Source organism: Halichoerus grypus, chromosome 2, assembly GCF_964656455.1.
Source record: "Halichoerus grypus chromosome 2, mHalGry1.hap1.1, whole genome shotgun sequence".
Classification (NCBI taxonomy): Eukaryota; Metazoa; Chordata; class Mammalia; order Carnivora; family Phocidae; genus Halichoerus; species Halichoerus grypus.
Genome location: NC_135713.1, coordinates 152922664 through 152935824, shown reverse-complemented (window position 1 = coordinate 152935824; position 13161 = coordinate 152922664). Strand labels below are relative to the sequence as shown.

Sequence of the window (13161 nt, the reverse complement as noted above, 5' to 3'; positions counted from 1 at the left end):
CCCTTTTTGTGTGTTTTCTGATGTTGGCTTTGTGTCAAGCTTTTTGTGATTCGTTTTTGAGTTACTGAGATCCTTACTTGGTCTCCATGATGTCACCAGTCCATTAGGAGGAAAGTAATACACGACCCTGTTAACATAGTGGCCCCAACAGCAGAGGCCTGGGAGTGCCCCAGTCGGCAGGTCCCATGGTGACAGCGAGGACCCTTCGCCCAATACCTACTGCTGCCTTTTGACTCACCCCCAGCCCTTCCCCAAAGACTACTAGCACGTTCGGGGACCTCTGATTGTACATGCCTTCAGCAGACACTCACGGGCCATCCTTCTGACCTCACACTGACTGAGCTGGGTCCAGGGGATACAACCAGTTATTCCAAGCGGGCAGAAGAAAGAATAAAATCAGAGGTCACACACACATAAGCACACCCATGTACACTTAAAGAAGCAAAGAATCCTTGTAGCCACATCTAGGGAATATTAAAAGGAGGTACGCAACACACATTTTATCTGCAAGTTAGGAAAACATTTGAAAGGTAAAGTATTCAAGTATTTTTATTGTGATTGGACAGGATGATGGTGTGTAATTTTAAGGACTCTGCATTCTAGTTCCTTGATCTAACAGTTGATGTTTAGTGTAAAGGTAATGCCCCATTTATGAAAATTCAGTGTTTTTCTGACAGGTTCTGCATTCTGATCACACAGACTGAGTGAGGTAAGAAGAATTCTAGAGCCCAATTTTTGCAGAGCTAGACACCAAGGGCTTTGTAAGGTGTTGGTCGTGGGCACACTGACGGAGGCGAGTGCTGATCTCCAGGGGCAAGGCCCTCCATTAGTACAGAATGATAACTGACATTCTTTTTTTTTTTTTTTTTTTAAGATTTTATTTAATTTGAGAGAGGGAGAGAGAGGGAGTGTGGGGGGCAGGGGACAGAGGGAGAGGGAGAGGGAGAGAAACTTAAGCAGGCTCCCCACTGAACAGGGAGCCCAATGCAGGGCTTGATCCCAGGACCCCGGGATCATGACCTGAGCTAAAGTCAGATGCCCTGATAACTACCATTCTTTAATGATGCCTCTCAGTTGTTAAAATTGGTTACCAGGATATCATGTTTAAGAAATCTGGGGAGTGGGGCGCCTGGGTGACTCAGTTTGTTGAGTGTCTGCCTTCGGCTCAGGTCATGATCCCAGGGTCCTGGGATTGAGCCCCGCATCAGGCTTCCTGCTTGGCGGGAAGCCTGCTTCTCCCTCTCCCACTCTCCCTGCTTGTGTTCCCTCTCTCACTGTCCCTCTCTCTGTCAAATAAATAAATAAAATCTTTAAAAAAAAAAAAAAAGGAATCTCGAAGGTCTTTTTATCCCTCTTTTGCTCAGAGAATCATATTTGCTAGTGGTTTGTAATCCTTTCTTCGGGTCTGGAATACTGTGGTATCTTAAAACACAGGGGTAAGATCTGTGTTTGCAAAACGCAGATTTCTCTAAGCCCAACAGTATAATTCTAACATGACATTCCGGGAACACAGCGTCACTTTCTCGTGCTTTTTTGTGGCCAGAACTAGCATCAGGCTTCTCCTACAGCTTCCTATCACGTGTCATCATCAAGGCACATATTAATATTCTTACATCTTTTGTTTGTAAAAATCTGTCGTGTAGCCGAATTTGCACATGATTAAAGACACAGGGTCAAGCATAGAGTCTATCACAGACTCTCTACTTAGCCTTTTAAATCTGAGCAGAAGTCCGCAGCAGCATGCCCCCATCTCTGTCCCTTCTGAAAGTGGAGGTGAGGACGTTGCTCTGTCTGCCTCATTAAGATACTGGGTGAAGCCCTTGGAAAAATGGCACGTCTTCCAACGGTCTCGAGGTTATTGTTTTTTTTTTAAAGATTTTACTTATTTATTTGAGAGAGAGAGAGAGAGCGGAGGGAGTGACAGGCAGAGGGAAAAGCAGGCTCCCCGCTGAGCAAGGAGCCCCATGCGGGACTCGATCCCAGGACCTTGGGATCACGACCTGAGCCGAAGGCAGACGCTTAACCCACTGAGCCACCCAGGTGCCCCTAGTGGTTATAATTAGAATTGGCTGCCGAACTCACTGGAACAGAGTAGAAATAAACAGAAGTGTAAGTATTAATATGTTCTTCATCGCAGCATCCTGCTAGATTTCATTTCATGAAAACCCATTTGTTTTATTTTCAAAATTCTCCACCTAGATTATGTGCCCTGCCCTCAGAGTTCTCTCCTGTGCCCAATGTGACCTTTCCTTCTCCTGATCACTTTATAAACGCTAATTGTTTTCCTTTAGCAGAGCCTCATGGGACCAAGAATAAAGCCAAGAAAGTTACGGGGTGGCACACAAAATGAAAACACGGAGGAAAAGAGGACGAGTTTTTGTTTTGTATTTTCCCCCCAAGGACTGGAGTAAAGACATGAGATTAACGTACATCTGCTTTGTGTGTGTGTGTATGTGTGTGTATGTGCGTATGTGTAATGTCTTTTAGGGGGAACTTGAACGGCAGCTTTTGCAAGCAAATCCAATTCTGGAATCATTTGGAAATGCGAAGACTGTGAAAAATGATAATTCATCTCGCTTCGTAAGTTTGAAAGCACCAGAAACTTTTCATTTCTCTGATGTCTAGTTAAATGTCTGGTATGATTAAGCAGCCAGAATACTTCTCTTCCTGGGTTTTAGGGAGAGGCTAATAGATGTGGGATAGAGCAGTAGAAACGTGATGAGTCTCATGTAATTTTAAATTTTAAATTTTCTAGTAGTTGCATTTTTAAAAAGGAAAAAAAATGTGAAAGTGATTGTAGTGGTGTAGTTACTGTATATAATTATACTGTACGGGTAGATGACTTCGTCTTCAGGGCTGATCTGTAATACTTCTTGCGGGCCCAGCGTGGCGATGAAGTGAGATGCACGTGGAGGACTTAGCACACAGCACCACTGGGAGTGTCCGTGCTCCACAAACAGAGTTGGTATTCAATGTAGTCACTTGTCCTGTTCATACTCCCTGTTTCTCCAGGATACGGACGTCAGAATAATGGGTCAGTACTGTGCCTTCTCTGTAAAAATTCTTCTCAGTTGTTGGGCTTTGTTAGTTCTGGAGAGCTTCCCTCTCTCCGTCCGTTGGACCATCTATCCCAGAGTGCCTGAGGCTGTCCTCCTAGGTGTTGGCCAGATGGACCTTCTTGCAGGAACCCTGTGCTCCCCGTCCGGCTACTCGTTGACACATCGGTGGCAGATCTGCTCTAGAACCATATGCAGCAAAATGGGGCCCGCCCCGCTGTCCATCTTTCGCCCTGGATTATAGTCCTCCAGATTCAATAACTGTTTCCACAGTGAGATTGGAGAGGGTCTTCGATTTCAGTTATTTCTGCTTAAATCGTTGAGAGTTAATTCTCTGTTTTTCCTCCCTCCTGATATTAGAAGGATTTGTAGAAGACGAGACACTTCTGTTCTGATGACTCCTTGATGGGTGGTTTTGGGGGAATCTAGTACCATTGGGTCGTACGGTTTTCCTCTGAGAATGTAAAGTCATGGCGTTCACATTGACTTTGTGACCGCACAGAATGGGTGATTACTGGAAGTTACCAGATACGGGCTCACAGAGGACCCGGTGAACCCAAAGGTAGCCAGATAACCCTCTGTCTGAGTCTGCCAGGGCCGCTATAAAGAGCATCCCAAACTGGGGGCCCTAAACAGTAGAGCTTGATTTTCTCACTCTTGGAGGCTGGAAGCCCAAGACCAAGGTTGCAGCAGGGTTGGTTTCTTTGGCCTCTCTCCTTGGCTTGTAGACTGCCACATGGGCCTCCCTCTGCGTGCGCCTGTGTCCTCTTCTCTTCTTGTAAGGACACCAGTCATGTGGGACTAGGGCCCTAGTGACCTCGTTTTAACTTAATTATCTTTCTAAAGACCGTGTCTCCAAATATAGTCATGTTCTGAGGCACTGGGGCTTAGGACTTTGACATAAGAATTTGGGGTGGGACATGACTCGGCCCATGGCACCCTCAGAGGTAGTTTAAGGTACAAGACGTTCTCCAAGTTATGCACGAAATAGGGATCTCTTGGTTTGGAATATTGCTTATTCCTAGTAAGATAAATTTTGAAGATTCATTTAACCCAAGTTCATTAGGTAATTACGTTAGCTCTTTACGTACAGAGTGGGATAACAAATATACCTGTGTCAGGACGAAGCGTGGCCGTGACTTTGGGGTTTATAAAAGAACTGGGGACGCTAAACTTTGTTGGTAGAGTACTTATCATCCCCTGGATCATCAGCATTGAGCCTGAGCCACATTTTAAATCTTAAATTCTTGCCCCTGAAAGCCCTGTGTTTAGTGGCTGTGTCGTGGGATTGAAGACACAGTGAGCTACCAGCTTTGGTATGTGAATCTCCGTGAAGGTTTACAAGGATTTCTGAGTGGAAAATGTTCTGTTTTACCACATAAATCAAGTTACCAGTCTATTCCAGTTCCCCCTGCCCTGAACCACACTTGAAATTCAGGAGAAACCATTTTGTGATGGTCTCCTCTTTGCCCGGCAAAGTTAAATTGCTGCCAACCAGTCCTTTGTGTCCTTTGGTGAAGAAGGTAGTGAGTCAGTTACTTAGTGGTCAGGATCCATCTACCTGCCAGCGATTTTGTGTTTGGGACAGGTGGACGTATAATTCCGTATTGGTTCCTGTTGCTATGTAACAAGTTGCCCTAAGCCTAGTGACTTGAAACCTGTCACCTCAGTGTGTCTGCGTGATGGGTGGTTCTGACTCAGGGCCTCTCATGAAGGTGTCGCTAAGGTGGTGTCGGCTGGGGCTACAGTCCTCGGAAGGCTTGATGAGGCTGCAGGATCATCTTCTGAGCTGACTTGGGCAGCTTTTGGTGGGAATTCTTGGTTCCTCACCTCAAAGGCCTCTCTGGAGAGATGCCCGCTCATGACATGGCAGCTGGTGTTTCCCCAGAGCAGGTGATCCAAGAGAGCAAGACAGAAGCCACACGGTGTTCTTTATGACCTTGGAAGTCACATACCAACCCTTTGATGTATTTTACTGGTCACACAGATCAGCCCTGATACACTGTCGGGGAGGGGACTGCACAAATGCACTGTGAGGGCAACACCAGATGTTGGGGATTACTGGCGCCATCTTGGAAGTTGGCTACCACACATTGTTAGAGAGATTTCCATATTGACAGATGTAGGCTCTGATCTGTGATTTGCATTACTGGAGCTCAGTGGCTCTCAGTTGGAGACCCTCAGGGGATGTTTGGTAGTGTCCGGAGGCATTTTTGGTTATTTGGTTCGTGTGACGGGTAGTGGTGTGCCTCCAACAGCTAGTGGGTAGAGGCGAGGGATGCTGCTAAACATCCAAGAATTATCCAGCCCAAAATGTCAGTTATGTTGAGGTTGAGAAACCCCGGTCCAGCTTGTTTCTCTAAATTGGAGTCTAAATCAAGGTAATCACTTTCTGAAATTTATTTGCGAAGTAATTACTTTACACGAGTCTCCTTCAAGCTTACTGTTTATGCATCCTATTTCCAAGGTTGATGTAAATAATTCTAGTGGGAACTTGTGTTACGTCCTACTGGCAGGACGAATTTCTTAGTTTTCTAGCAGAATCGATTCCAGCAAGGATCACCCATCTAATCTAAATCCTCAATAAACCCAGTTTCAGCTGGAAGCCACCTCCCAAAGCGCCTGGATTATAATCTGGATTATAGTGCTCCTGGATTATAATCTCGATGTATACTCAGTCTAACCTATTAAAAGCGAATCTTTTTTAAGAAAAGACGATTTTTCACTAAGGCAGTGTCTTACCCAGAGCTAGTCGTTCAATGGCGAAACAAAGGTGTCTTTACATTGTTTGCTTTGGGCTGTAATTCTTAGAAAGTCAACTTTATATATCGCTATATAGGATTTTTTTCAAAGAAACAGCAGTCGCTAGCTACTAACCCATCCTAAGGCATTAAATGCACAAAGCCACAGCGAGTAGTTGATTTTAGTGGTTCCATGAAAAACGGTGAAGTAGTTGGTTGCTCTGGGGGACAGGAGCTCAGTCGGCTGCAGGCGTCCCTTTGGCAAGTCCCCGTGGGCGTGGCCAGCGCTTTGTCTCTCGGGTGTTCGAGGGTAGCCGGCGTGGGCTCATCTTTCAATCACATCTTCTAGAATTTAGATTTTGCTGTTGGGCCCTTCAGTTAATTATTTGGCTCCTGTCCTTTGCCAGGCACTGTGGTATTCACATGTCTTTCCATTTGGATATCTTAATAGAGCTCTCAGATTTCACATGTTCCAACCAGAACCTTTTCTATTCGAAATCTGTTCTTATGTCTTCTGTCAGGACGTGGTCCCAGCAGATCACCTAGTTGTGTATGCGTAAAACCAAATAAACCCACAAAAACCCAGAAAAATAAAGTAGGACTCCTCCTGGCCTCAGCCTCTCCTCTTGGCCCTTGTGCAGACTGGAGCGAATCCTGTCGGCCACGCTTCCGGAACTCATTTCAGATCTGTCAACAGTTCTCCTGCCTCTCCTCAGTACCTGATTGGTCTAAAGCCCTATCCGAGGTCATTCCTCTGTCGCTCTCTGCACGGTGTCCTCTGGCTTTCCTCACAGTCTGGGTGAGCGCCCCCCTGTCCTGGCATGTGACGTCTCTCCCAGTCGGGCCTGTCTCCCTGCTCTCCAGATCCTTAGTTCGTGGCACTGTGGCTCGCACGCGTGGGTATAGAGTAGGCGCATATTTATGTTACAGTGTGGTTGCCTACACAGCAAGAGTTCCCCAGCCTCAGGGAGCCTGCCTTCATCCAGGTCTTACTTCATTATACAGTTGAGCTCAGGGGGAGTATTGCGTGGGCCAGGCCCTCTGGGAACAGAAGGTTTGGACGGGCCAGGCTTGGGGCCAGGAGCGGCGTCCCACGTCGTGCTGGAAGAGAAATGCGATGCTGAGAAGCACGCCCCGTATACAGTGGAGCCACATGGAGTCGTTACGTGCAGGACGCAGGCTTGCAGTGAAAATATTCGAAACCATAAACTCCACAAGCTTTTAGAATCCATTTGTTTCCATTTCTTTGATCTGATATAGACGAATCATTTCCTGAAGAATATCTTTTCTTTCAAAGATGCTAGCATCTGGCTTGTGTTAAGGGGGATTCTTTGAGGAGAGCATTACCCTTATAAAAATAATCGTTCACAGTTAGGCCCGTTCTGTTTACGGAGAAGCCAAACGCATTCCAGATGGAGGAGATTTATGTCAAATGAATCTCTTGTAATGAAACTTTTAAAACAGGGACTTCAATTTCTGACTTGTATCAGCAGATACATCTTCTCTCAGAAAGGTTTGGTATGAGTCACTCTCTGTATTTGTGCAGATCTTTTTTATTTTCCCTCCAAACGGAATTGAGCCACTTTGACAATCCCCAATGCTAGGTGCCTTTTGGTAGGTACTTAGCCTCAGTAGAGCTTGGTAAAGACTCCGGTGCCCTCCCCAGCGCGGGGCCAGCAGAGTCCTGTGTCTTCACAAGCAGACACTAAAAACAGTTTTGTAAGTAAATCGAACGCAGTCCCTGCTCTGTCCCGTTGGTTCTCTCCCCCTCCCACTGAACACACCTGCGGGGGCAGATGTGACCATGTCCGAGTGTGGCCTGGTGCAGGAAACCGGCGGCGCCGATTCAGCGTGGAGCCCAAGGCAGCCTTCCCGACAGCCCCCGCAGCCTCCGGGCCTTTCTGGAGGCCTAGCACCTTGTTCACACCAGACTGGGGCTGTCTGTGTCCTTCCAGTCCGTCCATGTTACCCCAGGAATCCTCACATCCGTTCTACTAAGTAACGAGAACACTTACTTACCCTGCTTTTACTAATGAGCGAAGCTTCTGGTACAGTTTGGAGGTGAACACCGCCCTCTGGTCTCGGATTGAGTCCAGCTCATTGCTCCCAGAATGGGTTTTCCCATTTAGGGCCAAAGCTGCCCCCAGAGTGGAGATTTGTAGTGGCGAGAACTCACACACGTACAGAGCATCCCCTTGATGCTGCGGGGTTTGAAAGTAGATTCCAGATACTCTGACGCCTTTAATCGTCTGACCTGTGCGGAAATCCGACGGGTGTGCAGCGTGACTACGAGTTTCTTCGCGTAACGTTTGAAGACAGCCTCTTGGCAGAGGAGCATAGAGGGGCCTACAGGGGCCCCTTCGGGTCGCCGTCAGCCAGAAGGTTCTATCGCTTGGAAATTATGGAGTGCTTTTTCTTGTGGCCGAGAGGTCAAAATCCAATTGCGATGTGTCACAGACTCCTGCCGTTCGTTGTGGTTTTATTTCCAGGAGCTTAAAGTAAACAGGCACAGAACCTCCCTTTAGTTACCGTTCAGCTGGAAGCAGAAGAACATAAGCTGCAAGTTCACTCAGCTCAAATGGTACTGCTTCTCCGAGTCTCCCTCTGTGTCCCCGTAGCACCTATCGGTCCTTTGGAGGTGCCCTACGCGATGTCCTCCAGGCCTCGAAAGGGCAGAGCCTCATGGGTCTGCTTCTGTTTGGGGGGCATTAGGTCAGCCTTGCTCTCAAGGCCATGGTCGTAGGATTTGTGTAAAGTGCTTACCAGCCATGCGTCTTCTGGGCAGAGCGGGGTTTTCAGATCGTATTAGAGATCCCCCCCCCTCCAAGAGCCCCACGCGCATTCTCGTTTTCCCTTGTTTTCCTAGCTCAGTGTGTAGTTTTCGAAATTGGAAAATTGAGTGAGTTCTTCACGAGTGCTCATAATACTGAACAAAAAATATAATGAAGTACTGATTTTTAGTGAATTATCCCCTTGTTTTCAATCTCAAAAGTCAACATTACTGCGGCATAATTTCCACATAATGTTCAAAATATGTGGTGGCATCCCAATACCGACTACTCATTTTTTGTACTTAAAGCAATATTTATGCAGTAAATGTAGGAATGGCATAAGAAGGGGCCTAGTGGGTAAGAGGCTGGGGGAGCGGACTGGACACCTTAGTAGAGGGGGTAGGCCAACGTGTAATCTGTTCATGGTAAATAGAAGGAACGGATGTTTAATTATATTTTTTAATTGGCATTTATCTAAGGGGTCCTAAGATCTCTCCCTTGATCATTTATAAAAATTAGGCTGAGTTATATCTTGCATCCAATAAAATTCACTCTTTTCAGCGTACGGTTAGACGGGGTTAGACGCATGCGTATCAGAGTGAGGCCAGCACCGTGGCCCGGAGAGAGAATATTTCCTTTCCTCCAGGAACCTCCCTTTCGCCTTCGTGTTGTCCGTTCCCTCTTCCTTCCCCAGCCCTGGGAGCCACTGATCTGTTTTGTCTCTGTGGTCTATTTTCTTTACAATGTCAGGTAAATGGAATCCTATAATACATGTTGTTTTATGTCTAGTTTCTTTCGTACAACATCGTGCTATTTTTGCATCCATCCACGTTGTTGCGTGTATCACTGGCTTGTTCCTTTTTATTGCTCGGTAATATTCCACCGTGTGATTATACCCCAGTTTCTTTCTTTCTTTCCTTTCTTTTCTTTCTTCTCTTTCTTTCTTTCTTTCTTTCCTCTCTCTCTCTCTCTTTTTAAGATTTTATTTATTTATTTGACAGAGACACAGCAAGAGAGGGAACACAAGCAGGGGGAGTGGGAGAGGGAGAAGCAGGCTTCCCGCGGAGCAGGGAGCCCGATGCGGGGCTCGATCCCAGGACCCTGAGATCATGACCTGAGCCGAGGGCAGACGCTCAACGACTGAGCCACCCAGGCGTCCCTATACCGCAGTTTCTTTATCCGTTCACCACTCAGTGGACATTTTGGGTTGTTTCCATTGGAAGGCCATTACGAATAAAGTGCCTTTGAACATTCACTGCAAGTCTCGATGTGGACACGTGCTTTTGTTTCTCTTGGGTGACTACCTAGGAGTGAGATTGCTGGGGCATATGGTAACTTACGTTTCACTTAATACGAAACCCGCAGACTTCTCCAAAGTGGCTGTGCTGTTTTATATTCTTACCGGGGTCGTAGGAGAGTTCTAGTTGTTCTGTCTCATGGCTGGTCTTTCTTCAGAATGTTAGCCATTTTAGCGGTTATGTACTTGTATCTCTTTATGCTGATTTTATTTTGCATTTCTCTAATAACTCATGACATTGAGCATCCTTTCATATACTATTGTCTGTTTACTTATCTTCTTTGATGAAATAATCTGTTCAGATATTTTACCCAGTGTTTTTCTTGGGTTGTCTTGTTATTGAATTGTTTTTTTATATATTCTGGGAATAAGTCTTTCACCAGGTAGGTATTTTGCAGATATTCTCTGCTGGTCTGTGGTTTCTCTTTTCATTGTCTTTACAGTGTCTTTTGAAGAACAGAAGCTTTAGATTCTGATGAAATCCAGTTTATCAATTTTTAGTTGATAAATTCTAAAGGTTCATGCTCTTTACATTCTTTCTAAGAAGACTTTTTCTACTTTAAGGTCATAAGGATTTTCTCCTGTTTTTTTTTTTTTTTTTAGAAGTTTATGGTTTTAGCCCATGCTTCTAGGTTTAATCTCTTCGGAGTTAACTTTTTTATATGGTGGAAGGGTCTAGGTTCTTTTGGTTTCATTTTACGTATTTTTCAGGCACCATTTTTTGGAAAGATTGGTCCTTTCTCTATTAAATTATCCAGGCACCTTTTGTTGAAAGATGAATTGACTGTAGACGTGTGGTCTATTTCTGGACTCTCTTCTGATCCATTGATCTGTATCTCTGTCCTCCCACCAATACCAACCTGTCCTCATAAACTTAGAGCTTTTTGAAATCTAGTAGTGCAAGTCCTTGAGGCTCTGCTCCTCTTCCTCAATATCGTTGTGACTTTTTTAGGTCCTTCCCATTTCCCTGTAAATCTTGGAATCAGCTTGTCCATTTCCCCAAGGAAAGCCCTCCAATCCCTTGACCGTCTGCATGATGAGCGAGCATTGAAGTGGAATAAACCATCTGTTGCCATTCGTCAGTTTTCTTTGTTTTGCAAAGGGTTTAATTTGTGAGCTACTTGCTTTTATTTTTGCCTTCTCATTTTTACAACCATTTTACCAGTTTGGGTATTCAGTATTATGGTAACTTTATGAAATGAATTATGAAATAATCACTATTTTCTATGTCTTTAGAACAGTTATGTGTGGAAAAAAAAACAGTTAGTGTAGTCGGGCCATTAAATTTTCCTTAGGAATTTGCAAAACTGTCTCATCAGACCAATCCATCATTTTTGAAGAAGTAATTATATTTCATTTTTAATGATTATGATCTATTCAAGTTTTCTCTTTTTTCTTGAATGGATTTCTGTTTTCCTAGGAAACTGTATTACTTCGTTTCTCAAGCCTGTCATTATGGGGCTGGATACAGTGTTCCTTTAGTGCTGTGAAATCTCTTATCTCAGATTATGTAGGAGTTTTTTTTCAAAGTTCTAATTGATTAGGGTTTCATTTTTATTATGTTACAGCCCAGGAAGGTAGCCTGTCCTATTGCCGCTTTGTGGGAATTTACGGAGGCTTTTGCCTTCCCTTTCTATTTGAGGTAATATTTAACACCCATTTTTGTAACCAACTCATGGATACTTGGCAGGGCGCGTTGGTTTGTTACTTTATTTGTTCATATCCTCTGTGTCTGTCCTTACTTTTAATTTTCTTGTTGTGATTTATCTTCAGGGCAAGTTTATTCGGATCAACTTTGATGTAACTGGCTATATCGTTGGGGCCAACATTGAAACGTGTATCCTTTTCATAACGGCGTAATCCAAACTAAAGAGTGTCTTCCTCTGTGGCCAGCCTCAAGGTGACCCTCTGTGATATGACTCCCGTCACCCAGATGATCAGATGGAAGCCCGGAGAGATCGTGACTCGGTCAGATACTTCCAGCTACCGAATTTTAACCCCTAAGTGTTGTTTTGCTGGTGGTGTTTGTTTTAACAGTGGGCCCTGCCCTGTTCACGTGGCCAGGGCAGTGGAGAGTCCCATCGAGGTGAGGATTTCCTGCACGTGAACCAGGAAATGTTGATATGGTGGAAGAACCTCCAGGTGAATACCATCCTATTGAACCACTCTTCAGTTGGGTGTTGGGTTAGCCCCTTTTTACTATCTGCTCCTGGTGTTCGTGGGATGGGCATGTGCCCCCCAAAACAAGCCTTGTGAAAGTGCAGAGTTCAAGTCATTTCAGTTAGTATTCAGCAGAATAAAACTAGAGGAAAAACAAATGTCAACTACATAGACTTGTCTGAGGAAATGTCACATGCATAGAGTGGCCTTTACGAATAACTCCATATAGAATTAGTTGGATTAAAGAGGTAATAGAAATGATTCTGAATGATGGGATGCCAATTAGGAAGGATATAGGCGACAGTTCTCTGCTACTTCTGACAAGTATCAGAGATCCCGTGATAGAAATACGTTTCTATTCCTCGGGTAAGGGAGAGATCAAAATTTTCCCATTAATTCAGAATTGTGTCTTACGTCTCTGAATATGCTCAGAGCCAGAAAACACAAGAATCACTTGAGAAATGACGGGGGGATGGATCTAGAGTTTCTTCGCATTGGTCTGCTACGGGATTCGTGTGAACGTATTTTCCACCAAATGTGGAGGATGTGTTTGGAGTGATCTAATTGAAAATCTAAGCTATATGGCACGTACAAAATTAATTCAGCTTGGTGAAGTCCCAGATCCGCGCCCCAGATGCCCAGGCAGGTGTGCCGTGGTCTGGGAGGCAGGAGCCGGTTGGGGGCGAGCAGGTGCCATGTGGGAAGCCCGGGTGGGGGGCTCACAGCTGGCTCTGGAGAAGTAGCATGAGCAGGTCAGTGGCTGATCTGATCAGGGCTGTCTCCGGTGTTCGGAAAGTTCGTGCAAGACTGGATGTCAAGGGGCCAGCACCGCCTGCGTGAGGCCTTCCACGAGGAGCTCTTGGGGAGCACGGGGGCCAAGCGCACGGGTTGTGGGGTCCAACCGAGCTTTGATTCCTGACTCTGCAACTTACTAGCGGTGTTATTTTAATTTCCCTTTGTGCCTTGGTTTCCTTATTTGTAAGATTGTGATAAACTGCTATAAGGCTTTTCCTGCCTTCAGCAACTCAACTTTCTTTTTATAGCTTCTTAGAGTTCCTGGTTTTTGCTGTGTTCTTTGAATATAACCGGGATTAGGGGCTGGTGGGATGGAGTGGGGCGAGGGCAGCACCCTGATC

The 13161-nt window shown here is 45.3% G+C and overlaps 1 protein-coding gene across 10 annotated transcripts in view; it reads left to right on the top strand.

Annotated features, from left to right (window-relative positions):
* Nucleotides 1-13161, top strand: part of MYH10 (myosin heavy chain 10) — a 121481-nt gene that overhangs the window by 47054 nt on the left and 61266 nt on the right. For all 10 annotated transcript variants that reach the window (XM_036094491.2, XM_036094495.2, XM_036094497.2 and 7 more), the window contains 2 exons: nt 2488-2580; nt 11639-11702. In XM_036094491.2, coding sequence (XP_035950384.2) covers nt 2488-2580; nt 11639-11702 — 157 coding nt within the window. The remainder of the gene's footprint in view (nt 1-2487; nt 2581-11638; nt 11703-13161) is intronic.